The following is a 26,679-nucleotide window of genomic DNA, read 5'->3' on the forward strand; positions in this document are numbered from 1 at the left end:
GCCGCACAAAGCCATGACGTCACCGCCGCGCCCCAGCTCTCCTCTTCCTCCTCCTCTTCCTCCTCCTCCTTTCCCGCGCCGGGTGATGACGCGCGGGCCGTGACGTCACGGGAGGCCGCGGCGGCGGCGGCGGCGGCGGCGGTGGAGGCGGCGGCCGCCATGAACTGGCTGTTCCCCCTCGCCAAGGGCGGCGGCGCCTCCGGGAGCCCCGCGGCGCTGCCCGCCCGCACCGGCCTCCAGCAGCAGAAGCAGCGGCAGATCGAGGCCCTGCGCGCTGCGCACGCCGCGTGAGTGGGGCCCGGGGGGAGCCTGGGCTCCGGGGGGGGGGGGGGGGGGGGCGGGGCGCCGCCGGGGCGGGGGGGGGTCCCGGCCCAGGGCAGGGGGGTGGAACCAGCTGGGCGTTAAGGTCCCTCCCAACCCACCCGCCTTGGCTCTGTAAGCTACTTGGTTGGTGTACAGTGTTAATTGCTGGTTATTTATTAGTGGCTTGCTTTGTTTACGTGCTCCCCACAGGCACCGGACAGTTGTTGTTTTTTTTCCCCAATCAACAGTCACGCTTCCTACAAGACCCTCCCTTCTCTTAAGAAACCTTAGCGCAACGCTCATCAATTTTGCCTAACTTTTCAATCTTTTATCAGTATCCATTTTCTTTTAAAAAGAGATCCACGCTTCATCTCCTCCCAGTTTTGTTTTGAGCAAGTCATCAAGCTTCCAAGGACTTCATTCCATTGAAGTGGAATGATCAATGCCTCCAAAAACTGTCTGTAAAGACAAAGAACGCGACAACTCGGTATACTTGGTGTAAAGAAACTCCTCCACCTGCAGGTTTGCTAGTTGCAGACAGCTCACTGTCCTGATATTTTGAATCATCGCACAGGAAGCATAGCTATGGCAATATTGCTTATTATTGCTTAAACTTAAGTCCGTTCAGAGCCAGTTTCACAAATATTTTTTGAAATATTCTCTAAGAAGCTCTTTGTGAAGCCAGGCAGCAGCTTATCTACCCAGACATTTATGTTGGGCCAGCCCTACTTAGCCCTTTATTCCTACCCTTTTCACTGTACCAGGGCGACGAGCTCATTCAGAGTTAAATCCTCCAAAAAGGTGACTGTTTTTTGTCAAGGTCAGCTTGCTGGGCTGGCTTGTTACCTGTTACCTGATCGGGCCCTGCTGAAGTGTGTACAGGGAGGGAACGGACCCCATAGCCCGGGGCAGGGATACGGTGGCTGCTCAGCTGTGGCTTTGGAGCGATGTAAACTCGCTTGCCTGATCCCTCTCCAGGAGAGGGGAAAAAAAAAACAAAACGTAGGCAAGTAAAGGAGCATGTTTTGACAAAGCATCCAGTTTTTAAAGTGAGACGTTTTACAGAATAAATCTGGAGAACAGTGCCTCAAGGTGTATGTTTTTGAAAAGGTCTGTGTATTTCTGCAAGGTTTCAATAGTGCAGAGGGCTTTTTGGGGGCGGCACTGATGCGCTTGCTTATGCAGTCCGCAGCAGCAGAGTTCTGTAGGAATATTCATTCGTCAAGCCTTACCAAGCATTTGTTTCCTAAGGAATGATTGAGAAAATGTCGCTCCAGTGTTTTTGTCTCATATGGATGTTTTGTCATTCGTTTTAGTGTAACCCAACTGAAATGCTGGAAATAAAATTCTTAGCGTGGTGTAGTTTCCCTAAGTTGTTCTTTGTTTGCTTGTCTTAGGTAGTAAAAGCCCTGGTCCATGTGATCTTAATTTCATTAAAGTAGCTTTAATTTCATTAAAGGTCCCTCATCCATTAGGAGCTTGAAATCCGTTTGTTTTGGTGGCGGTTGTTTTTGCATTTAAAACATACTTGTATTTGCTTTTGTCTTAGCCAAAGTTAAGAATGTGCCATTTTTCCATTGTACCCATTCCCACCTGGGGGAGGGACAACTTTGTTGTTCCAAGGGTTTGCTCAAAGGAGCTTACAACAGTTTGGGCAGCTCAGTGAGATCCTGGGTTTCTTGTATTCTCTCTCCCTCTTTTCTTTTCCCTCCCCAGTTCCTGTGGGTTGCCCAGGTGAGGAGAACGTAATTATATGCCCTGCTCAAAATGATTTTGTAGCTGGCTTTTTAGAGCGTGACTGATCCTTGTAGTGCAGGAACACGCATGAGAGATTCCAGGGAGAATTCTTTGGTTAAGAATGAATTGATGATGATTACTGTGGGGGGGTGTTGCGGTAGAGCCCTAAACTCTGATGGAGGGCTGTTTCGGAAGGTGGGTGCAAAGAGGCTTTCTGGAAACACCCAGGTGCCAGAATTACCAATTCTAGCTGTTTTCTCCCCTCACAAGGGAGCTGTAGAGGGGTGAGGGAGAAGAATATAGTAACCAGGTGCGGGTAGGAAAAATACGTGGCAGAGGAATCAGGCTGCTTTTCAAGTTTGTTTTGACTGGGACATTACAAGGTGAAGCTGATTTTCTGCACTTTCTTTCCTGATCTCCGCCTAAGTGTGTTTACGTGGTCTGGAAATTATTCTTCTGAGCTTCTACGCCTCCTCCTCCTCCCCGTTCTTTGGGATGCCATCTTTCAAAACATTCCTGCTATGCATGCAAATCAGAGTGTGCCCTGAATGTTGAAATCAACTTCCTATTAACACAGCTGCTTTTAGAGATTTTTCTCAGAAACTAGTCTGTTAGGAGGAGTATGTTTGAATCGAGTCTCGTAAGATTTCCTAAGGTGTGTGTTGCTTCATTTGGTGGTTTTAGGGGGTCTGCTCTGTCTCTTGGTTGTCCCTGGATTAAGGGCTTGCAGTTTTTGGCAAGCAGCTCTTCTGCAGATAAAACTTCTTTAAAATATCTGCATAAGTGCAGTAAATGTTTCATGGAAAAATATTTAATTGTTAAGAAAGCACTGAAGTGATTCATATATTAGGCCAGTACGAAGAGGAAGAGAAGTTGGGAGTGTTGACAGATCAGTAGGTAGCACAATGCCTCTGCCTGTACTTGCATTGTTTGTGATAATGGTGAGGTTTAAAGGTTGCACCTGCTGTTTTTTTGCTTTAATCTTCATATTCAATATTGCATTCTGAAGCATATTAACTTATTCCAGTGTTTTTTAATTTCATTGTTACACGGCTTTTCAAAACTAAGCTCAATAAAAAGGGCTGAGGTCCTGCCTTGTTTTAGGCTGTAGGTACTAAGGCTGTTTATTGACCATGGATTGGATGCTAACAATTTCTTCTTTGCCAGCATTGCAGAAATTCAGAAAGATGTGGAATATCGACTGCCCTTCACTGTAAACAACTTGACAATAAATATTAACATGTAAGTAGAGTGAGATACCTCTGTGCACATCGTGAAAATTAAAGTTGTTCTCACAAAATATGGTATAGAACATAAGTGGGTTGCATCTCATAACTGATTTCAGGAACCATAGCCCCGATTTGCACAAGTAGTTTTAGTAATCCAGGTGAAACTAGTTCTGTACAAGAGGCAGATGCTAAGCTCAAAGCGTACTTACATTTTGCTGTGCTCAATTCCCAAGATATCTGCATGTTTTTAGTTGAAGGTGAGTAACAGAAAACTGAGAATTTCAGATGTCTTTGAGTCCCCAGCAGGTGAAAACAAACAGTAGCCGATTAATCTGCTGTTAACTCTTGGTATTAACTCATATCCCAGTGAAACTTCTGGACTGTAACTTGAAAGTGCTTTGCTGTAACATTTCCTATGAATTTACTTGAGGGGGTGCTTTTACTGTGGCAAATGCGGATGGTATTCTGTTCGCAGCTTTTTTTGTTACTTAGCCTCAAGGTATTGTCAATTTGCTTGATATTCTTGCAGGCTACGCTGCATTGTCCTTAGAGCGATATAGTTTGTATTAGGAAGTGTTCTCAACACATAGCTTTTCCTTTGTCTGTGGACATAATCGCATCGTTGTTATTCTGCAGTTCTCCACAGTAAATGTTCTCTTCAGTTCCATGAAAATCTAGTATTCCAGTCTCTCTGAAATGGTATTACTGACTTACAGCTTTGTTACTGAATACTCCTTGCATGCTTCATGATGTATTTCTCTATAACTTTTCTCACAGAGGAGCAAATTTATGTAACTAATAGTTTTTGTAATATTTTTTCTTTTGCATAAGAAGCCTTCTTGAAGCAAACCTGATCACGGGGTGTACCTGTAGTAATGGTAATTTTTGTGTTTGCAGCTTGCTTCCACCTCAGTTTCCTCAGGAAAAACCCGTCATCAGTGTTTTCCCACCTGTGAGACATCATTTAATGGACAAGCAGGGAGTTTATGTGACTGGTCCATTAATAAATAACGTATGTATAATTTGTAGCTTCACATATATCTACTGCTAATAGCAATTTTACTATGTCATGCTAGATTATTGACAGTACTTCTGAAAAAAAAAAGTCTAGGGCTGATTTTAATCCTTCTTAAGTGTCCACAGTCTGAAAATATAAATTCAGTGCTGTTCAGTATACTACTATTCATTCCATTACTGCTATTACTGAGTTCAGTATTAAATACAGCTAAAACTAAGTTGTTACAGCTTAGAAAGTTCCTGTCGCTTTTCTCATTAATGCCAATAGCACGGTTCTTGTTTCTCTACGGTGTATTCCAAATGAAGGAGAAAGATGGTTTTGGACTGTTTTGTAACCTTGTGCTTTCTACCCTAATCCTATTAGAAAAGGTTTTGCTCTAATATGCAGGATTTTCATATGCTGTTCTTTTTTTTCTCCTCTCTGCCAACAAGGATGGGGGCTGGGGAGCAGGTTGTTGGTGTTTTTTTTTTGTTTGTTTGTTTGTTTTTGAGTGACTTTTTATGAACGCTACAATTAATGATGCAGTTGGTCTCAAATTTAAATCTTAATTTATAGATTTGATTATTTTTCGAATGTAACTGGGTACTTACGTTTTTGTTGTTCATTGAAAATGTTGAACTTAATCGTTTCTCCATTGATAATGGAATATGCAGGGAAAAAAAACTTTTAGTTTCTGTTCTATTCTGTGTGGCTTTGTCACTTAAAGAATTTGGAGCTCTTGCATAAATAGCTTAACATTAGGCAATATATCTCTGAAATCACCTAGCACGCTGCTATGTGTAATAAATGGCCGTGTTCAGTGTATGTTGGAACTGCAGAATTCTAGGCATGATTTTTCTTTTGCATATAACTTAAAATTGTTTCTTGTTTGTTTTTGTTTTTAATACCAGTTTACAATGCACTCAGATCTTGGGAAAATTGTTCAAAGTGTACTAGATGAGTTTTGGAAGAGTCCTCCGGTTCTGGCTCCTAGCCCATCATCATTTCCTTAGTAAGTATCTGTAACATGGTGATCGGTGTACGTGTAACCATGTATATTAACTTTTTTTAAGAAACTTTTTTTTTTTAAAAAAAAAAGGATTCAACCAAATATTATGAAGACAGGAGCAGGAATAATGTAGTGGATTTGTTGGGTGACATACATGCTTTGCATCTACACAATTGCGTGTTTGGTGGCGGTATGTTTTTTAAAAGCACTAGATTTCATTGGATTTATATATGACACAACTTCTATTTTCCTGAAAATGGCTGGTTGTTTGCAATAAATGAAATTTTGAATTTGCTGTAGATCATGATCTGAGCAGTTATGTTTCTTGGTATTCTGTTCATAATTTCCCAGGCTTGGAGGTAGTTTTCTGTTGCACATAGGTAACTATTGTTTTAAATAATGGTACTAAATATGGAAAAGTGGCCTGAGACACCACAGTCTTGTCTATACAGCAGTGCTTCTTTTGGCTGACAGTGATCCTCAAATTAGATGCAGCTGCAATTGTGAATTTAACCAACAATTCATGTTATTTAGAAGTAATTATGGATATGTTGCTGAAGCTGTTAAATACTATATAAACAAGAACTAATGATACAGATGCATTTTGCAGGACTTTAAGATATAAAGAACTTAAATTTACATTCTCATAAGTTTTTGAGAAGAACTTTTTTATAGTTATGTGTGCATGTGTGTATTTGGCTGCTCTTCAAGGATATAGCTTAATAAAGTTGTGTATCTGTCTTGCACTATAATACATAAAGTAAGCTTTCTAACGTTAGAAGTGGATGAGAGCAGAAAATGCGAAGTTTATGGTCTTTTAAAAATTCAGTGTTGTGTCTGTATGCGGTCTAGCAATTATAATTGAAATGATAAGAAAAATGCTGTAAGAGGTTGCTTGCTGATGGTCACATTTTCTGTTGTTTTTAGCCTTTACAGCAAACCAGCTGGAATGCCTCCATATGCTGCTCCTCAGGGGTTTCCATTTCTTCCTCCGTACCCACCTCAAGAAACAAACAGAACAATGGCAGCTGTGCCTGTTTCTGAATCAGTTTCTTCGAGCTACACAACAGATAAGCCTGCTGCTCCCTCTTACGGCTTGATTACTGACCTGCCATTACCTGTTCCGACAGCAGAAGCGGTGCTTCAGGTCTGTGCATTGAGGTTTGCTGCTTAAGTTACTCAGGGTGCGCGTTCCCTAGAAGGCAAACGTGGCAGGGCCACAAAAATCAAAGGACTGTGCAGAACTGCGTTGCAGGTGCTAGGAGAATGAAACTATTATTCTGGCCGTGACAAAAAGGTTGTTTAGATAAACTTGAAGCCGAACAAGTTTGTCTTTCTGAGTTTCGGTGAAAATATAGTTACGCTAAGTATCTTTGAATATACTTTTGAGCTGCACTCTTACCCTGCAGCTGTGGCTGTTTATCCAGCCACAAAAAGTGAGGTGCTTTTCTTCACAGGATTTCTTGCCCAAAAGCTATCTGGTTAGAACAATGTGCAGTGTCAGGCATTTATTCCTCATTGTCCTGCTTTAGATAGCTTCTCTTCATGGATCTTGTGTGTCTGTATTTGCACACTGCTCTAAACCATGGGAGGAAGTATATTTTAAGTGTCTTCAAAAAGCTTCGTATATAAATATTTAGTCTTTCTCTCATCATGTGGATAAAACCTTGTCTTTAGAAACAAGCTTTTCTTGGCAGATACTCTTCTGGTTTTGTAAATTAAAATTTCTACCTGCTATGAAGACATTTTTTCTTTTCTGGCAACTTTTTTAATGAGGGGTGGGCTGGAAAGACGTGCAAAAGATCAGAATGTCCATTTCTTTTATTTGTTCTCTGAGTTCTACACCTCTGTGTTTCCTGGGTCATTTGTCTATTGGGAAATGGAAGACTTAGCAAGACAAAAGAGCCAAATTTGGAGGAAGATAATTCTATCATATGCCACCTCAAACCTCCCTGAGTATTTTTGTTGCTGTGGTTGAACTGAGACTTTCTCTGTTGGGAGACAGTGCTTACAGCTGCTTATTGCTTTTCCTACTTGTTACTGGTAAATATGTATCTCCAGTTTTGGATTAATCAGTTTACCTACTAAGAAATTGTTCTTTTTTTCTTTTTTTAATCTACTAAACATTTCTAAACTTCCATTTAGGTTGGCCAAAATGGATTTACTTACAAGATGCCTGATATTCCTGATACGTTTCCAGAACTTTCAGAACTAAGGTAAATTTTCAGAAGGTAATAAACTTTCCCTAGTCCACAGTTACTGCTGTGTGTGATTTTGGTCATAATTCGGTATATATCACTGAAAGGTTTTTGTAGAAATGGTTAATAGAATAACTACCAGTTATCAAAACTGTACAGTGAGAAAGTAAGCTAGCTTTGTATTCAGATTTGCTTCTTGTTTAGGGTTTTTCCTCAGTGGGAACAATACTTCAGGATTTGACACCAGGAAAAAGAGTCTTTGCTTATACTTTTTCTAGCTACTAGTATTCTGCTGTCTTCTGGGGCCTCAACAGGAACTTAACTGCCATTAACACAGTAGAAGGAAATTTCAAGAGCTTACTCCTGAAAGGAAGAAAAAGTACAAGGAACCGGATTTGAGACTGGTTCACAAATTACATTCTTTTAAATTGCTGGACTGTAGCAGAAGGTAAACAGTGGACTACTTTGTGAGCAGCTCAGCACATATTGCAGGATTGGGTTAGATAAATCCAGGTGGTAAATTGCCAGCTGTCCCAGGGTGAGTCATCTCCTTACCTGAATACTTCATACACATTACGCAAATGTTGTCATCAAAATGTATCTTGTCATGATCCAGAAATTGTACGTATCATTGTTCCCATCAACTTGCTAAGATCTAGTGAGACAGCCTTCTTGATCAGTTATCTGGAGTTGAATAGATTACTCATCAGTTATTAATTCTGGAAGAGTTTTAGAGAATCAGTTTATTCCCTTTCTGATCTCACATCTTTTTGCTGTTATCACAGTTTATTGATTGAAAAAGCTGTCCTTTCAAAATGGAACAGACCTCTCTTGAGAAGGACTTGTGTGGTTTTTGTTTGTGTGTTTCCCTGGACATTTTCCTAAGGGTCTGTGTTGAATTTAGCTAAGACAGCTATTAAGTTCTACTAGCATCCCTAATATGTGGCAGAAAATTTGTGCGTTGGAACGTGTGTGAGGGGTGTTTGTTTAAAGAAATAAAATGCTGTTATCCAGTCTTTTCCTTCCAGGAAGACCAGACTAAAAGTCTATGACTCTTCAAAAGGTAGTTGGGGTGTTAGAATTTGTTGGCAATATGAGTGTATTTAAATCATGGATGATAAAACAGCTGTGCTGAGTAGCTGTATTACGTACAGGTGGCAAGGCTTTGCTAGATGGGGGCTGCACACATGGTCCCTGTGAGAATGAGCTATGGTGTGCCTCTGTGCCTGGCACAGTTACAGACCCACTGCAGGACAGCTGACCTGATCAGCAAAGCTTGGGGCACCTCTTTGAAAACTTATCTAAGAAAACAAAAAGCATCGGGGGGAAAGAAAGTGTCATTCCCATGAACACCAAGGTCAGAAAAGAAGGGAGAGGAGGTGTTCCAGGCACCAAAACAGATATTCCTCTGCAGCCCATGGATGTTTTGGAAGAAATCACAGAGGAGCAGGTAATTCCCTGCAGTCCCTGCAGAGGACCACATCAGAACAGATATCCACGCTGCAGCCAATGAAGGACCCCATGCTGGAGCTGATGGATATTGCCTGGACACTGCAGCTGTGGAGAGCCCACACTAGAGCAGGCTCTCGTGCCAGGAACTGCAGCCCACAGAGAGTACACACACTGGAGCAGAGGAAAAGTTTGAGGAGGAAGGAGCTGCTGAGACAGTGTTGTAGACTGACAGCAACCCCCATTTCTCCTGTGCTGCAAGGGGAAAGGGGAGGTGGAAGAGTTGGGAATGAAGTAGTGAAGTTGAGTAAAAAGGGGGCAAGATGGAGAGAAAGGTGTTTCAGTTTGTCTTTGTTTCTCACAACCCATCTCAGCATTAAAGTAAAATATTTTTTTCTACGTTGAGTGTGTTTTGACAATAACTTGTAGGTGATCTCCCTGCCTCTATCTCAATCCATGTGCTTTTCCTTCTTATTTTCTCCCCACATCCTGTTGAAGACGGAAGTAAAGGGAGCACTTGGGTTTTTGTCTGGCAACCAGCCAAGGTCAACCCTCCACAGTAGGGTTAGAAACCACTTTGAAGTAAGGCTTGAAATGAGAGATACTTTGGGCTCTTTAAGTGCACTGCTGTAGATAAGCAATCCAGGAGAAAGGGTAAAAAGCTGTGGCCAAGCATCCTGCATCTGTAAAGTTAGTTTCTTGTGAATGTCTCAAACTTTTGTTTTATTGTTAATTTTAAATGTGCTTTCTTTTTGTTTGAATACAGTATATCACAGCTGACCAATATGAATGAGCAAGAGGAAGTGTTACTGGAACAGTTTGTGAATCTGCCACAACTGAAGCAAGTCATTACTGATAAAGATGAGCTAGTGAAAAGCATTGAAGAGCTGGCAAGTAAGATGGCAAGATAACTAGCATCTATGGCTGTGTTCTGAGAACTGAATCCTTTAAAATAATAATAATTAATAATAGTGACTTTATTTTACAGAAAAAAACTTGTTGCTGGAGCCTAGTCTAGAAGCAAAAAGACAGACAGTGCTGGATAAAGTAAGTGAATAGTGTAGTCTTTTTCAGAAACTAGTTGTAATGTTTTTTTCAGGGAGAAAACATTCTTTTTCTTCCTTTCAGTATGAACAACTCACACAGATGAAAGCAGCCTTTGAAAAAAAGATGCAAAGACAGCATGAACTTAGTGAGGTATAATCCCTGTATTATATTATCCTTGAAGAATACTTTACTAAAGTTAAGTTTTATTTGTATCTTTTCTCATAAAGAATGTTCTGGTTAAATTCCAATTTTACATGAAATAGTAAGATTCATGTTCAGGATGAAATAGCAACCATTTTGAGAGCAAAGTAGTGCAATTGCACAGCTGTATTTCTTACAGTGTAGTAGAAGCAAAGCTGGAAGAAAGCATATGATGAACTTGTAGTGCTGTTTTTAAGTACAGTCCTGGGGCAAGGAGTTTTAAGAATAAAGTCATTTTTAAAGAAGGCTTGTTTAATTAATAGTACCCATTTAACGTCATGAACTTCTAAACCTGTACCTGGTAAAAATGACTAAAACCATTGCTGTGGAACTTTAAATTCTGTGTTTCACTTGGTATGCGTACTTTGGGCAACATGTTACATATGCTGTCAAACTCCCTTCTCACACTGAATGCCTTCTAGATTAATAAGCTGAGCTGTTCCTTGGAGATGAAGCTTCATTTGGGCATTTAGGCTTCTATGTAATCATAGAATCATTCTAGATAGCATGGACGTTGTAGACAGCATACTCACTTCTCACACTGACTCCCTTCTAGATTAATAAGACTTTTATGTAATAGTAATGCTCTGTTCACATATCCCATATTTATGTAGTCATTTTTCTTGTCCTTGGACATGTGGATTTTGATGGACGATTTAATATTAAGAGTTTTTGTTTTCTTAGAGTTGCAGTCCGAGTGCTCTGCAAGCCAGACTTAAAGTAGCCGCTCATGAAGCTGAAGAGGAATCTGACACTATTGCAGAAGACTTCTTGGAAGGCAAAACAGAAATAGATGACTTTCTTAGTAGTTTCATGGAAAAGAGAACGGTATATAAAATACAAGTAATTGTAGTCTGAGAGATATACAGCACATAGTGATTAAATTTAAGACGGGTCGAGCAGTCCTGTGATTTAGAACAGTGCTTTAGCAAGCTCCAACAAAACAAAAATGTCGCTATGTGTCTTCAGTCTATTTAAAATGCAGTCTGCATTCTGAATGCACATATATTTGAGGCAGGAATGAAAAGCTCTCTTCCATTAGACGCTTACCGTGCTGCTGCAGGTATTTTTGTGGCACTTTCTTCTGTATCCTATAGATCTCTATAGATCCAGGAAACAGCCACATGGGCTATTTTAAATTTGGGAAGTCAATATAGCATGATGTGTTATATTAAACATCCCTAACGCTCAATTTATTAAACTTCTTATTAATCTGTCAATGGTTATCAGCAAATAAGCAGCAGGTTCAAAACCAATTGTTCTTGCTCATGCTGTGACAAGCACGACTTACTGTGTAGTGTACCTTTCTTTCAAGTTACCTGCTAAAGGCATTTCATAAAAGAGGAAACTTTTAACATTGTGGATGGAGTGATGTTATCAATACACACAGTTCAACCTGAAGCTTGGAGAGAATGTTCATGCGTCTTTCCTTTCTTAAAGAGTCTGAGAAGTAGCTAAATCACTGAAGAGAAACTACAGTATATGTGGTACAAATTTCTTTCAGAATTCACTCTTTCTGTGTCTTATTTTCTAGCTCTGCCACTGTAGACGAGCCAAAGAAGAAAAACTTCAACAGGCAATAGCAATGCACAGCCAATTTCATGCTCCGCTATAGGTAAACTTTATATTTGTGGTGAACTTCTTTTAATCTACCACATTGTTACACACCCTTCTGAATTGCTAACAGCAAATGGATTTGTTGCAATGTTTAGTGTTCTAATAATGCTTTGTTTGGGAATCAAGTATGTGCTCCACCTATTGTTCATTAACTCTTCCAGAAATGCAAAATGTCTGATTATGGTTTTAAATGCAAAATATCTGATTATGGAAATTTGTCTTTACAGGCTTCCTGCAGATTACACCTGCCAACAGAAGAGTGAAAAACCCAATAAAGCACACTTTTTAATAACTATTATTTGCGAATAAGCATTTCATCTTATGTGGTTGTATTTATAGAAGAGATTGTATACGGAGTTGGGACTGTTTTTGTACAAATTAGAATGTCTCTTTATATTCTCATTGTACTCAAGAATCCTTCTATTGCAATCTTTGCACTAATTTCTTGTATTTATTGTTGATAGTTCTTATTATATTTAAGTTCCTGCTGCTATACCCCATTCTTCAAAGATTAAATATCTGAACATGTAATTTTGACTAGCTTTTTACATTTTTATAAAAACATAATTCATATCTTTTGTATTTTGGAATTTAAACAGGTTTGGCTGTGGAAGTTTGAGATAAACGGTGATAGGGCTTTGGAAACTGAAGAAGTTCATATTTGAGATTGTCAGTAAATTCACAAGCTGTCTTTCCTTGAAGCCAAAATGTTTAAGAATAATTTTTTTACTTTTAGGTGATAACAAAACTAATTATAGCCCGTACTGTGTTTTGGATAAGTAGATTCAGATTAAGCAAAAGATGTGTTGGAAGAAAATATATTGGAATCAAAATGGAATAAATGAGCTCTCTGTAGATTTATGTTGCTCAGTAGCACCAATGCACTGGATGTCAGGAGTGGCTTGGTACCTGGCACTGTAATTAAACGCAACTTTCATCTAAAAAATTTGTTTTGATATTTGTTTTTACTTACAGGAAAATAAAAATCAGGTTATCTTCCTTGTATGTTAGGCATGAATATGTTCATCGTGTGAGGAACTCAACCCCTAAGTATGTACATGTATGTTCTCTCTTGGTCTTGCAAAAAGACAAATTCTTTATCTTGTCAGTGAATTAGGTTTCCATGGGGACAGTCAAGTTCCAGAAGAACAGAAGTAACTACAGTTCTGGAAGAGGAATAAGGTAAAGAACTGATTAAGTAATCTGTCAGAAAGCCTTCTCCTTTCTTGTCAGAAAACAGTTTCGAGATAACCGTCGTAGCCAAGACGTTACTCTCTTGCCTGGTTAGGGCCAAAAAACATCACAGATTCAAGTCTGAAACTAAAGCAGGTCAGTCCAGGAGAGAACTTCTTTATATCACTCATCTTCAGTTAGTCCTAGACTCAACACTGGCAGAATGGAATAAGGTATCTCATTATTCAGTTTTCTCCAATTTTAAACTTGAAGTTATGGAAAAAAAAAAAAGTCAGTGCAAGAAGTCTGTACTGCAACCTAGTGAATCTTCAAATGGGGCTTCAATCTCAGCCCTCTTGTACTTCACAGTTTTGTTGCCTGTCTTAAGCTGCTGCCATTCAGGGCAAGCATAATATTTGCTGGTGTTTGAATTTTTTTTCTTTTGAAAAGCTGGGCCAAATGCTGAGATTGGATGTCCCCAGGTAAATACAACTATCGTCCAAATCAAAAAAGATACGTATGTGCCTGAAAAAATAAGTAGTTTATAAATGCCACCAGTTAAGCAATAATGTACAGAATATTTTCAAAAAAAAGAATACACACCAAAACCATTTCCACTGAGTGTGCATAATACTGCTTTCTCTATTGATAGAGCACTTCTACTAGCTTGCTAACTAAAGCCCTACTTTAAAATGAGATTGAAATAGATTCTAAGTAGTTTTGGAAACATCTCTGCGTAGTGTGATTTCTGCATCTCTAGGCAAGTTAGACTTAAGTCATCAGTGTTACCTTCTTGGCAAACCCCATCTACTTCTGTGTTGAGTGTACAAGTTGCTTTGAATCTTTCTGAGTATCTAGCTAAGGAAGCTTAAAGACTGGTCATGCAATTCTGTACGGGGCTGTTACTTTTTTATTTTCCCCCTATTCCTTGTAAGAAGAGAAAGGAGCAGATGAGCTCTCCTTGTAAGAAGAGAAAGGAGCAGTCTGGTGCTCTTCCTCAGTTGGACTATTTTCCTTACACATTTTATATTGCTATGAAATGACAGGCTTCTGTCTTCATTGGCCACCTCCTGTTCAACATTACGTGGTATATTATGGTGCTCTTCTGCTGTGACTGAACTCTCCAGCCGGGTCACTTTCAAATGATTTGCTTCCAAAACTAGAACAAGTTCACAGCATTTCAGCTTTTCCTCTTTGGTTAGTCTTGTTTTCCAGGAGATCAGACTTACAAATGTAGATCTTCATAGTGTCCTGATGGTAGCAAAGGTCCTGATGGTATGTCAGTCTTCCATGCAAGTTGTTAGTACAGTGTTTCTTTTTCAGGGATTCAACGTTGAAAGACTTCTCTCATCTCCCTTTTTATTTTCCCTGTTCCAATTATCTGTTCCTATTTCTAAGATTTTTCCCCTCTTATTTTTTTTTCTAGTGGTCACAAACCCATCCGAAGGAGCACAGAGCTCCCTGAATCCAGTAACAGTGTACTTGGCTAACTACAGGTGTCCTGTAAAATATGCAGGAATGGCATCCTTATGACCCTTAAAAGATAGACCAACCTGCTGTTGTTTTTTCTATTGTTGCTTTGTTGTTTTAAATCCAACATTATTTGTGCCAATGCAAACATTTTTCCTTATATGTAACCTTCACACTGTCACCATAAGACATGGTAGAACAGTGATAAATACTCTTGTCAGAGTTAGCTGGCTTCTAGCTTGCTAGTTGTTCACTGTTAAGCATATTCTTTATTATATTTTACAGAAATGTGAAGTGTAGTTGTAAATCCAGCTTTAAACAATTCCCTATGAAGTATAAGAGGATGGAAGCTGCTGTTAGATGCATATCCTAAAAGTCTTTTGAAATGTGTCAAGTGAACTTCTAAGCATCCTGAAGCGGTGGGCTGCTTGTAGTGACCGGTTTCTGAAGGGCCTTGCATTGTGTAAAGCTCGTACTGAGGTGTTATGCCAAATGGAAAAGTGAAATGAGTAAGAAATACGAAAGTAAGGAGGCAATTTGTCATTGGTATTACAGTAGTTTGGGGTGGGTTCGAGGGCACATTCTGTATTGTAACTGCTAATTGAGTCTGATTTTTGCATATTTAAATACCTCATCTCATTGCAAAATGGTGGGTTTTAAGCTGAATTTAGGCCTCTTGTTCTTTCCTGAGTCAAGAGACTACTTAAATCCAGAAGTGAATTCTCCATACAGCAATTGTAACCGATGGTATGGCAGACCAGAGAGACTTTAAAATATGTCTGACATCAAGTAGGTTTCATTTTAACTGCTGTTAATGGTATGTTCTGCTGGGGGTTACAGAAGAAAGTTTTCTTAGATTTCACAGTATATTTGACATGCTAACTCTTCTGAAAGACAGAGGTTGTCGGATACATACAGCTATGCTAACCACCAGTATGAGCAAAAGACTAGGAAGTTAGATCTAAGTAGCATCTAATCTACTGTACTTGCTGTATTTACTCTATACATACCCCTGCAGTTTTGCCACTTTGGACTTTGACCAAATACAGAAGTTAGAAATCTTTTGGTCTTGTTTCTGTCCAAGTTCTTACTGGTCCCTCTGAAGAATAGGAATGTCTTAGAGACATTCAGGTAAAGCTGAATAAAAATACTGGCAAGAGAGTTAAAGTGAGTTATTACAGCCTTATTGTGTACATTATTCTGAATAATAAATCCTGTAGTGTGTTAAACATACAAATAAAGGCTTTGGGATTTTTTAACAAAACTGGTAATTGTCTTAAATTATGGACAGAGTTGTGTATTTCAGGAGTTGTTGGGTGGATACAAAATTGTGTTGGAAACTGGTGCAGTAAGCTACTCAAAGACAAACTTTCATTCTTTGCATGTAGTCATGGGAGTTTTTCCAGCTTAACCCTTTCAACAGCAGTAGTTACTGGAGCCATCTTCACTGAAATGGGTTTTGCAAACCCACATTGCAGCTCCGGCTACTGCTTTTGTAAATGCTGTAGTTTGGTCAGACAGCTGTAGAAATCAGCTTTACTGTCGTTCTTTGTCGCTTATTGCTATGTACAACACCAATAATAAGGGAATACTTTAACAAAGTAAGAACAATGACTACATTATTTAATCATTGGAAACAATAAATTAATCTGAATAAGCTTGACAACCAGTAGACACTTAAAAACAGGTCCTTGGCTGAATTCAGTTATTGATTCTAGTGGACCAGTAAAGTTTCATTAGTTTCTTTTACAGAACAATCTATATTAGAAGACCACTAAATTTTAAGATGTAAAATAATTTAATTTTCTGTCTCCTTGTGTTTTACTGGCAATTTAAATAATGTAAATAAAGGTGAATGCTTATTTTAATATTCCTTCCCATCTCCCCATTTCTCTGGCAATGTTTCTGGTGTCTCTGAAGTCCAGCTTTGCTGTGCTCCTGGCCCTAGAACTTTGGCAAATATTTCATTAGTCTTAATACTGTGTAAATTGACCTACTTTCAACTTTCTGTACCACATGTTCCTCCCTTCACAAAGAAATTGGCAGAAACTTACCTGTCACTGTTGTTCAGTCACTGTAGTGTTTACCTGTCTCTGCACTATAGCATGGTGTATAGCATGGTTTTATGACCAGCCACTGTGAAAGCTGTGCTCAAGCTTCAGCTGGAAAATCACCCTATTGCCTTGGCTAAGATGGTGTTAAACTTGAGGATTCTGTGTGCAGATCAGGGCGATGTCCTTGATTAAGCATTAAGGTAGTTTGTGGAAAATCCTTCTCTTCATTGCAAAGATTACCTCTTTGTTATTGCTGGATTTTGTTAGTGATTTGTCATCAAACACTTTTTATGCTATGTAAACTTCTGTTCTGACTTGCCCCATATCTTCAAAGTATGTGGTTCCCCTCCCAGTCATTTTACAGAGAGCTTTACTCCCTGCCTCCATCTTTCTATTATTTTTTCTTCCTTGCTTGCAATGATACTGTTCAATCTCAGCTGTCCTCTCCAAGTTATTTCATCTTTTTTCTCAGCTTTTCAGTATCCAATTTACTACCTTTGTCTACGTTGTGTATAGAGCTACCATTAAAAGCAGTTGATGAATACATTTTGTCTGTTCTTCAGCTGGAGATCATGCGTAGAAAAAACTTTCACTGTTTGATCTAATTACCCTCAGTGTCCTCTAGATACACATTTTCATACTAAAGAACAGCCTGAAGTGTTATGAGGCTAAAGTTACACTGCAGAAACCTCTAATACCCTTCTAATCCCTTCTTCCCAGCAGTTTGCTATGCTCATGTGTGTCCTATTTCAAATTACAGTGGACTCATGCCAGATTTGCAAGGATTTGCAGCAGAGAGAAGATCCCTGCAAGGCTCAAAGAAATTAAGGTAGTTCATAGTATGATTTGCTCATCCTTTTTGTTTTGCATAGAAGAAATAAAGGGATGTAACAGACTCCGATATAAATGAACTCAAGTCAACTGACAGCAGCTGTTTTCAGCTGTAGATTTCTCCACAGTTCAAAGTACTGAACTCAAGTATGAAAGTAGGAAAGATAAAATAATCCCTTGACCTCAGTGACAAAAAGCCTCTTGAGCAACTGTAGAACTGTATTAATAAGAACTGGGAAAGCAAACCTTTGTTTCATTCAGCATTACGAAATAACATAACAGTTCATGACTCTAAGTATTTATTTGGAAGTGTTTCTCAGCAGGCTAATAATGTCGCAAATACATACATTACCATGATGAAAACAATAGTAATAATGCAGAATTTCAAGGACTCAGACACGTCAGAGAGGGCTGCTAAGGAGAGACTTCATTTAAAATGTTAGTATGTTAGCTAAGAATTTGCATTAGCTCCGTGAGGACAGTGCTTTGAGTATGCCTATATTCCTGTTCTGCATTTGTTTCTGAACGTATTTAATAAGGTGCAATACCCTGATACACAATTTTACATTTTAAAGATGCACAATGGTATTGCCGAGTCTCAAACTCAGTTTTAGGAAGATAGCTGTATGTTTTCTTTCATTGCTGACTGTACAATATATTTCTTTGCTTTGAGAAAACCCATTCAAAATCTCCTCATAAATTTTACAGGCCATGTTCAAAATACGAAACATTTTTAAAAGTACAATTAAAATCAGAATTTTCATTCATTAAAAAGCCCTAAAGATTAAAAACTAGAAGGCTGGATCCTCAGCAGAAGTTAAGTTGTTATAGCCCTATTTTTAATTGAGTGACAGGGATTTATCAAACTGAGAATCTGGCCTTTCCAGTATAACAATAAGATTTATCTTGTTGTTAAGAATTAAATTCTTTCTTCAAAGACAGCAGCTCTCTTAAGAGGATATTAATCAGGATAGTAATCATACTGAAGTTTACCTACTCAATAACAAGTTCTTAGAACAAAATGAAGAGCCATTCCACAAAAGCAGACTGAGTAATAAAATCTAAAGCTTCTAAATTGAGGTATATTTATATAATTTAATTCTGCCTGTAAATCTGTACTTGAAGGAGTAGTACGAAGCGCCATCAAAGTCAACTTACATCACTACCATGTTTTGCTTTATTAGAACTCAATGCTACATCATTGTCTTCAAGGAGTTAAAAGCAGACATGAATTATATATTTAACTAATTTGCTTTAATTGGGGGGTGGCGAGGAGCAGGAGGCTTCATCTGGAGGCCTTTTAGTGAGTTTCAAAACATCCCAAGTTTTAAACATTTTTCAATGGTTTATTTCCGTATCTATAATTATGAAAGCTATTGCGCCTACTGATAAAATGAAAATTATTAAACCAAACTTAAGACAGAACTTTCTATTGTGTTGTTCTATTCCATATTTAATACTAGAATATAATTCTTTGAATCAGTCTTAAATTAGCATTGCTCAGGTTGGCAAATGCTATAAGGGAAATTTTGTGTGCAGATAAAACAACTTTTAGGTTAGTCTGAACAATAAAATTGGGAAGAAATACAATAATTCCTTTATGGGCATAACCATCTGCTAATTCTGGATTTGGAGCAACACTTGTAGGTGACTTTTAGAAGTGATTTTGGACTATTCCTCGCTCCCACTGAAATAAGACTGACAAGTAGGAGTCAAAATAGGCTGAAGAGTCTGGATTTTTACTATGTTTAAAAATGTATACCTTACTTAGGCAGTTTTGAACAAGGGTAAACTATAAATAACGTTTGAGAACAAAAGACAGAGGCTATAGTAGGTAGCCTAACATCTTTAATTTTAAAGGGATGTTTCACCACAAAGATTGTGTGAAGTATTGTTATAGTCCTTGAAGTTTTGTTCACAGAAACTACTGAACTTTCAGCACTGGTTGAGAGTTGAGTACAAACGGGATGCATTCACATGCTTCTTACTAAGGAATCCTTCTGTGGTATCAAAGCTGCATTTGTTCCCTAAGCAAGCATGTTCATTTGTTAGTTTTACACTGCCATAAAGGATTCTAGTAGGAGAATGTGCAAAATAAATAACTGTTGGAATTCAAAAAGTAACACCTCTCATGGAAAAAAACAAAGGGCGCTCACAATACATCTGAAGGCAACAAAAGCTATAAAAATAAGTTCTGACTGCTTCACCAGTAGCCTAGCACTAAGTTTGTTCATATATGTAAGAGTACTTTGGAATTTCATGTCTTTGGAGAATAACTTATTTTGCACAATAAATATGGAAATGTACAAAGTAAGGAATAGCTATGTGCAGCATTGATAAAGTGAAAACAAACACCACATTGGCTTGAAATAAATATTTGTAACAGCGGAGATTACCTTTCATTAGCATTATGTCTAAAAACTAATAATGGCTTGTTCTGCTCAATCTTTACTTACACAATTGCACAGTTCCCTTTCTTTGGATTATTTCTTTAGGCCACAGACCACTCCCATTCTTCATCTGATGAAAATGCATCATTCCAGACCATGAAGGACTTGGCTTCATCTAGTTCCTTTCCTGCTGAGAAGGTATTTCACACTGCCAGACATACAGCTTCATCTGAATCCTTCCCACTGTCCTCGCTAGGCAAGCAGCCACCCCCACTTGGGGACCTGCAGCTTAAGTCCTCCACACCAGACTCCTGATCGCTGTTGGCTGAGAGGTCAGGATCAGAGCTTTTCAGGTTGTCCTGTGTCAAAATCAAGGCTGAATCTTCATCTCCTTGTGAAGGGCTCCGGGATGGGAATGATTTCAGATCGCTGCTGTACTCCTGGGGAGTATTGGCTAAACTGTTGGTGGAAGCAGAAAGCCCTAATTGTTTGCTTCGGTCTTGCTGCTTACTCTGGATTTTATTATCATTTAATTGCATTTTCTGAAGATTGGCCAGTCTCTGAAATCAAGAAAACAGTATACATTATATGCACCCATTTAGGGCCCAGTGTTCCTTTTAAGTGTCTTTGCCTTTTGAAAAATAAATCAGTTAGAGCCCAACCCAAGGGACATCCCTTATTTTTTTCTTCTGTTTATGGAGTATGAGACATGCACAAGTCTGTCTCTGTCACAAACTGATGCTGAACTGAATTACAGAAGGATGTAAGTTTTCTTTCAGGAATAGTATGGATGCACTATCACAGGTGAAATTCTCACCTTAAAGAGAGAGGTCTACCTTTGTGCCTCAGAATGTTAAAAGCAAAAGAGTCTCTGTGATTTATGTGAGAAAAAGGACCATGGCTGGACATCCTTATGCCAGAAGAGGATGCATTGTGTCGCAGACACAATGTGTCGCAGATTCTGTCACATATGGAATTGGGTTTCATTTGCCATCAGCTCGAGTCTGGGACATCCCAATCGAATGTTTATTACCTCTCCTAAGATTTCCAGCTCTTCTTCCAGCTGCTGAGTCTCTTCCTTCACTGCCATCAGATAATCAGTCACTGACTGTCGAGGATGCAGCCCCTTTTCAAAGCGATTGTACATACCACTCCAGAACCTGGAATTGAGGGGAAGGTCAGCAATTTTCTCATTTGGCAAGATGGTATCAGAAGATAAATGCATGCATTTTTTTCAGCCTTTTTTAGATCCATCATTGGAGTGCACACACGTTCCATTCAGTCATTAACTATTTGGTAAGATTTATAATCATTTAAGTTGGAAAAGATCTCTAAGATCACCAAGTCCAACCGTTACCTTAGCACTGCCAAGTCTACCACTAAACCGTGTCCCTAAGCACTGTAGCTGTGGTTCATTACGGTTCGTTTACATTGGGTCTGTCCTGAAGATGCAAATCTGTGGACATGCACAGCTTGAACCACTTCTTAGACACAATGGAAAGAAACAGGAATGTCTTGGATCACATGGCTCCGGGTAGTTCACTGATTAGGGTTTTCAGTGATTCAGGACATTAACTATTAGAAGTGATATAGCTTGTCAAAAGAACAGGTATCTTCTGCAACTAATACAAACTTCTGCTACAGTATTTTCTTGTTCTACACTGTACGTGCTTTAGAGCAAAGGTACCTGCCGATACTGTAGCCATGGTTACAGACAGTTTTTCATAATCCTAGTTGTTAACCGTTATTTAGCCTCCCACAAAGCCAATTTTGGAATTCTGTATGCTTATTTTTGTCTGGGGTAGGGGAGTGAGGGGCAGCTAATTAGCAATTTGCTTCCCCCCCCCCCCCGGCAGGGCTTAAAAACAAAGGATAAAAAACAGGATGGTGTCCTGGTGTCTTAAAATTTAAACTGAAATCTTAAAAAAGGTGATGTTTTTTTTTTTTTTTTTTTTTCTCAAAAATAATGATGGCATTTCAGTTGCTGCATAAATATATGCTTACACCTCTCAAGTAAACAGAATGCTTAAGAAGCAAGCTGGGAAAGAAAGAAAAATAATTAAATAGGTTCTTTAGGTGGAGGTGTACTCAGGTGCTTTCTGGAACTGGGGACTTAGGTGTTGTTCTAATGGAGAAACCTCTGCTAGTGATACCAAGTTGCTGTACACTGAATTGCAATTGATTTAAAATAGCAATCCATAGCAAAAGGAAAGGCAAACCCCAGCCTACAGAAACTGCATGAAGCATACACGCTGGCTAGTCACCTTCCTGCTCTATGGAATTATCTGACAAACTTTTAGCTAAACAGTTGAGTTGATTTTTCATCTTCAGGAGAAGAGGATTCAAACTGTAAGTCTGTAGCTTACTCTAGTATTCTTCTTTTCCTGTTTTCCACACAACACATGGCCAGAACGTGACTTTGAGTATGTAAGTAGCTCACCAGACAGGTTAAGTAACGGGGAGACTTGCCCTCAGATGCACCTGTCCAGCCAAGTAGCTGTTATTCCTACCCCAATACTATACTGTATACTATTTAAGTCACGTTCCCCCTTAAGTTTACGGTCTGATAGCTTGGAAATCATTACACACCCAAGTAATTCAATTAAAATCAATGGGATTACTTTTCTAATGGAGTATTGGTATTTCTTTTATGAATCCCACTATACCAAAGGATACAATTAATGGTTATTTTTAAACTCTTTTAATGTGGATATGGCCTGGAACAGTAGATGTGAGAAAATTCAGTTTATGTCATCTAGGATACCTACTGACCTCTTAGCAGGTGCTTTTAGTTGCAATTAGAAAGCAAATTAATTGATTTTACTTAAGTCACAGCTTTCATGTATTTCTAATCAAGTTCTCCTTAAGTTGGTTAAAATTAATGGCACAATTAATTACTCAAGTCAGAATGTCAATACCAACAGTTCTAAATTCATTAGGTTTAGTTCAATTTTGAAAAAAAAAAAAAAACAGCACAATTCATCGTGTATACTTTAAGGTATGACAACAACACGGAGAAAGTCTGCTTTTTGTTTTACTGAACACTCAGTTTAGCAATTAAACCGTATCAAATTATCGTTGTAAAATCTTGAATGGAAGAAGTTTAAGGAAATTTAAATTTAGAAAACATCTTTGAGAACAGACCTGAAAGAGCCATTTCTCAGTGGAAGAAGTGAGTAACCATGAAATTAGGACACGCCACTATCAATATAGCTCTAATCTTAAGCTTCTTTTCAGACTAATACTCTGCTGTGGACTGCTGCAGAGGTGTTGGCTGACTGTTGAGCATGCAAGGAATGAACTCATAGCATCTGAACCTGAATTCACTCTGTAAGGTCTCTTATGGAGTGATAAATACATAAATACAAAGGCATTATGTTCTTTTATGTACTAACACATCCTATGCTTCTCAGCGGCAAGTGATATTACCTACTTGTACAAGAAGTTGCATGGAGCCATCTGTGGGTACAGGGTCCCTTGGGTTTGGCTGTGGTTTGATCTGTACAGAGGATTCAAGTAATCTGCACGATTTTTCCACAAGTGAGCCCACAGTGAATATGTTCGTTCTTGGATTCTGAAAAAATAGAGTCAAGTGTATAAACAAACATCTCAAGCACAATTCAGGTATCAACAGAGCTTGGGTAAGACATTCTAGTGCTCTACTTGTTTACAATCAGCTTTATACTTCCTTAGCAGAATAAGATGTATCCCTTTGTTGGTCATTAACAGCAAAATCCAATAAAGCCAGAGCAGCTGGAGGGAGAATGTAGAGAGCTGGGTTCATTTTAGGTTTCCTCTATAGAAGTCCTAGAACAGCCCCATGAACCTTCCCCTGCAGTATGCGTGGAATGATGATGGACAGCTTGGTGTTGATTAATCTCTTGGTGCTTTCTTTCCTGCCCCACTGCTCTGCAAGCCCTTCGTGGCCTTGGTGAAACTGGAGGCATTCATAACCCATGCTTGTTATGCGTGGTCAGTAAGCAGGCAGAAGCCTGACATGTATATGAACATTGCCTGGCTGCAGAAGCTGAGCAGTCACTTGTTCTCTCTACTCTGCGTTAAATTCAGCCATGGGAGGGCTTGTAATTATGCAAGCTGGCAATGACAGCTGCTGTATAAAATAATTGAGATTGTTAAAAAAACTGATTTATATGACAGGACCTTCCTTCCGTGAGGTGAATTGACTTTCAGCTTCTTTTTAAGACTCCAGTGATGGGTCACTTTTTTCTGTGGATTACGTGGAGTGAGTCACAGCAGGTTCATTGCTTGGCCAGGTTTTGTGTTCTTGGTCTGAATCACATAATCATACATCTGAATCGCATAATGGTGGAGTCTGTGGTCACATGTAAACTGTGATTGACAGCAAGATGCTTTGGGATGGTTTGCCCTAGCAGTATCAGCTACAATTTCTTTGTTAGCATGAGAATTTAGGAGTATTTGGTCCCAAAGGTTTGAGGATCACCTCCATAGAATTGGCTTTCAGACCTATTGCTGCACCAAAAGGATGCCCACACAAGTGAGCTGAGATTTCTCCTGCAGTTATAGCTTGGGATATGATGAAGGTATATCAAATGCTCTGCATCTGAGCAGTGAAAGGGTCCAAACAGCAGCAGCACGCAATGACTGCCGCTTCCCTCGCAACACTACTGCCGTCATGATCATGATGCATGAGAAAAGCAGGGGGTACCATGATGTAACCTAGGAGCCAGGGCCCCGTGCAGCAGATAACGAACATCAGCTCTGCCATGAGCAATAACGTTGGCTCTGTTTGGAACTGAGGACAGGTAGATTAATGCATAATTGCTTTGGAGCTAAACAGCAGAAGGACAGTTTGGTGACTCAGTCCTCAGGAGGGGTACCAGACTAAAAGGCTGTTCATAAGTAAGTGTCCCAGAGGACAGGACTAGAGCGGTGGCTGGGAAGAACATGAGATCCAAAGACAGGTTAGAACACAGAAGAGCAGTGACTCTTAAACTGAGAAATTAATTTTCATTAATATCATCATCATCATTTTTTTTTTAGAGCTTGCCTCATATGTTGTTAATGCTGCAATAAGGCTAGGGCCATGTGGCTAAAGGTCTAATGCTCTCATCAGTTCTCACTAATCCCTGTCATGCACACAGTGGATTATACAGCAGACCACATTACAGAGGATCAACATTTTTGGTATTAATCTGTGTCACCAGAAGATGACAGTCAGGAATGCTACACTGCACCTTGTGCCTTACGGAAGCACGTACACCTGGGGTGGGAAACACTGGAGTCTTGAACACAGTAACACACCCACAGACCCCAACATAAATAAGCTTCTACAGAAAAGGCTTTCATACTTCAGCTCTCGTCTCTCCTTCTGGCTGTTACACAGGAAATTACCGAACTGGCAAGAATAGATATGGTGCTGTATGTGGATCAGGAATCTCTCATTGAATTCAAAGGCACAAGGAAATTGTTCCATTAACTGCCAGACACATTCGATGAACTGGTCAATAACAGGGGATATCTCTTTTGGATCTCCATCTAAATTGCCATACCTAAAACAGGACAAGATACGTTCAGTTATAATCTGAAATCCGCTAGGAAAACTGAATTGATGAATCCTGAATTAATGAAAACAAAGCCCTCACACTTTCAGCACACAAATTGTATTCATTTCTAAAATCTCAACCACTGCTGTGTTTTTACTTACAAAAATGATGCAAGGCTCATGGAGTAGAAGGAAAGCAGAATTTATCAAATAGAAACAGAAGCCCCTTATTGGTGTCTTGTTGTTTCACGTCTACTAACAGCTGGCTGCTACGTAGCCACGTTATAATGCTGTTAATACACAGTTATACCATAGTAACAGAAGTCAACATAAGAATGACTGCAGTGACTTTAGCAAGCTATCCTAGACAGTCTGTCAACGTCAGACCATTGCCAAACCCAGAAGACTGGAGCAGGAGAGGAACAACTTTGGCAGAAAACAGTTTAAAGCTGCCCTCTCTTGGTGAGATTTTTAGAAAGTGGGAAATTTTCACAGCTACTTTATCTGTAAAGTGAACATGAAACTTTCTATCTATAAAACTGTCGGTTGGAACCACTTGCTGTAGGGTACGTTGAAGAACAGGAACCTGAAAATACAGAACACACAGAAATAAAAGTATTTTATAAGTCTACCTAATAGGAAGAAGCATTTTCAATTAATTATTCTGCTTGTCTAGTGTCATAAAGCTTGGGAAAAATGGAAAGTAGAAAACTGGAGAGTGGAAATCTATCAATATCAAAAATCAAAGCCTTCAGTTCTACTCTTACTATGCATCAAAGTGAGCATAACAGCACTGGAAATCACTGTACAGCCATCGATTATTACATTTCGTTGTATCTATCACCTGATAATAATAGGCACCTGACAGCATTATTTTTTAATGTGGTAATTCCTGCTGGAATTTCACAAGTGTTGTGGCGCTTATACGGAAAAGTTGGTTTTTGTGTGTGTGTGTGCTTTTTTTTTTTAAGAACATAAATTTATATCCGAATCAAGCAATATCATGTACTTAAGCTCCAGTACAAAAATTACACTTCATATTTTTACAGAAACTAAAGGAAAATAAAGAAAATATGGATATTTATACATAAACTCTTCAGACGTTTTCATTATGTTATAGCCTTTATCTTATGGATACACAAAATAACTTGTCCAGATAGATGACTTTCTGCTTTTCCTGATGTTTCTGAACAAATGCTATTGTTTTCATTGGAACAAAGCATAATAAGAAAATTATATTTTAGATAATATGTAACTCAAAGACATGCCTAAATTTAAGTAGTCTCCTGGAAGATGTACACTCTCCTGAACAGGGACTTAAGTGGGAAGTCTTGGCACTACTGAAAGATCTGCTGGATTCCAAAGGGGATTTTCAAGCCACATACTATTTTTTTTTTTTTTCTCACATGCATCATAGCAATTGCAAGACCAGCACTCAGTATTCTTCGTA

The 26,679-nt window shown here is 39.0% G+C and overlaps 2 protein-coding genes across 4 annotated transcripts in view; one reads left to right on the forward strand and one right to left on the reverse strand.

Annotated features, from left to right (window-relative positions):
- The first annotated feature begins 103 nt into the window (after positions 1-103).
- VPS37A (VPS37A subunit of ESCRT-I) lies at positions 104-13,553 on the forward strand. Its single transcript, XM_035326123.1, has 12 exons — positions 104-287; positions 3,208-3,282; positions 4,167-4,281; positions 5,178-5,278; positions 6,203-6,422; positions 7,421-7,491; positions 9,689-9,816; positions 9,911-9,969; positions 10,051-10,119; positions 10,855-10,998; positions 11,705-11,785; positions 12,015-13,553. The coding sequence occupies exons 1-11, from the start codon at positions 160-162 to the stop codon at positions 11,783-11,785; spliced, it is 1,191 nt and encodes a 396-aa protein (XP_035182014.1). The 5' UTR covers positions 104-159; the 3' UTR covers positions 12,015-13,553.
- Positions 13,554-17,601: 4,048 nt separating this feature from the next.
- The window catches only part of MTMR7 (myotubularin related protein 7), a 48,590-nt gene continuing 39,512 nt past the window's right edge, over positions 17,602-26,679 (reverse strand). For all 3 annotated transcript variants that reach the window (XM_035326121.1, XM_035326122.1, XM_035326119.1), the window contains 4 exons: positions 25,036-25,236; positions 23,139-23,279; positions 20,739-20,865; positions 17,602-20,265 (listed from right to left, as the gene is read on the reverse strand). In XM_035326121.1, coding sequence (XP_035182012.1) covers positions 19,909-20,265; positions 20,739-20,865; positions 23,139-23,279; positions 25,036-25,236 — 826 coding nt within the window. In that variant the 3' untranslated portion in view covers positions 17,602-19,908. The remainder of the gene's footprint in view (positions 20,266-20,738; positions 20,866-23,138; positions 23,280-25,035; positions 25,237-26,679) is intronic.

This window comes from Oxyura jamaicensis, chromosome 4 (assembly GCF_011077185.1).
Source record: "Oxyura jamaicensis isolate SHBP4307 breed ruddy duck chromosome 4, BPBGC_Ojam_1.0, whole genome shotgun sequence".
Lineage (NCBI taxonomy): Eukaryota > Metazoa > Chordata > Aves > Anseriformes > Anatidae > Oxyura > Oxyura jamaicensis.

Coding starts and splice junctions, on each gene's coding strand:
- VPS37A (XM_035326123.1), top strand. CDS start 160: ATGAACTGGCTGTTCCCCCTCGCCAAGGGCGGCGGCGCCTCCGGGAGC. Junction 3,283..4,166: donor TTGACAATAAATATTAACAT/GTAAGTAGAGTG, acceptor TTGTGTTTGCAG/CTTGCTTCCACCTCAGTTTC. Junction 9,817..9,910: donor AAGCATTGAAGAGCTGGCAA/GTAAGATGGCAA, acceptor TTTATTTTACAG/AAAAAAACTTGTTGCTGGAG.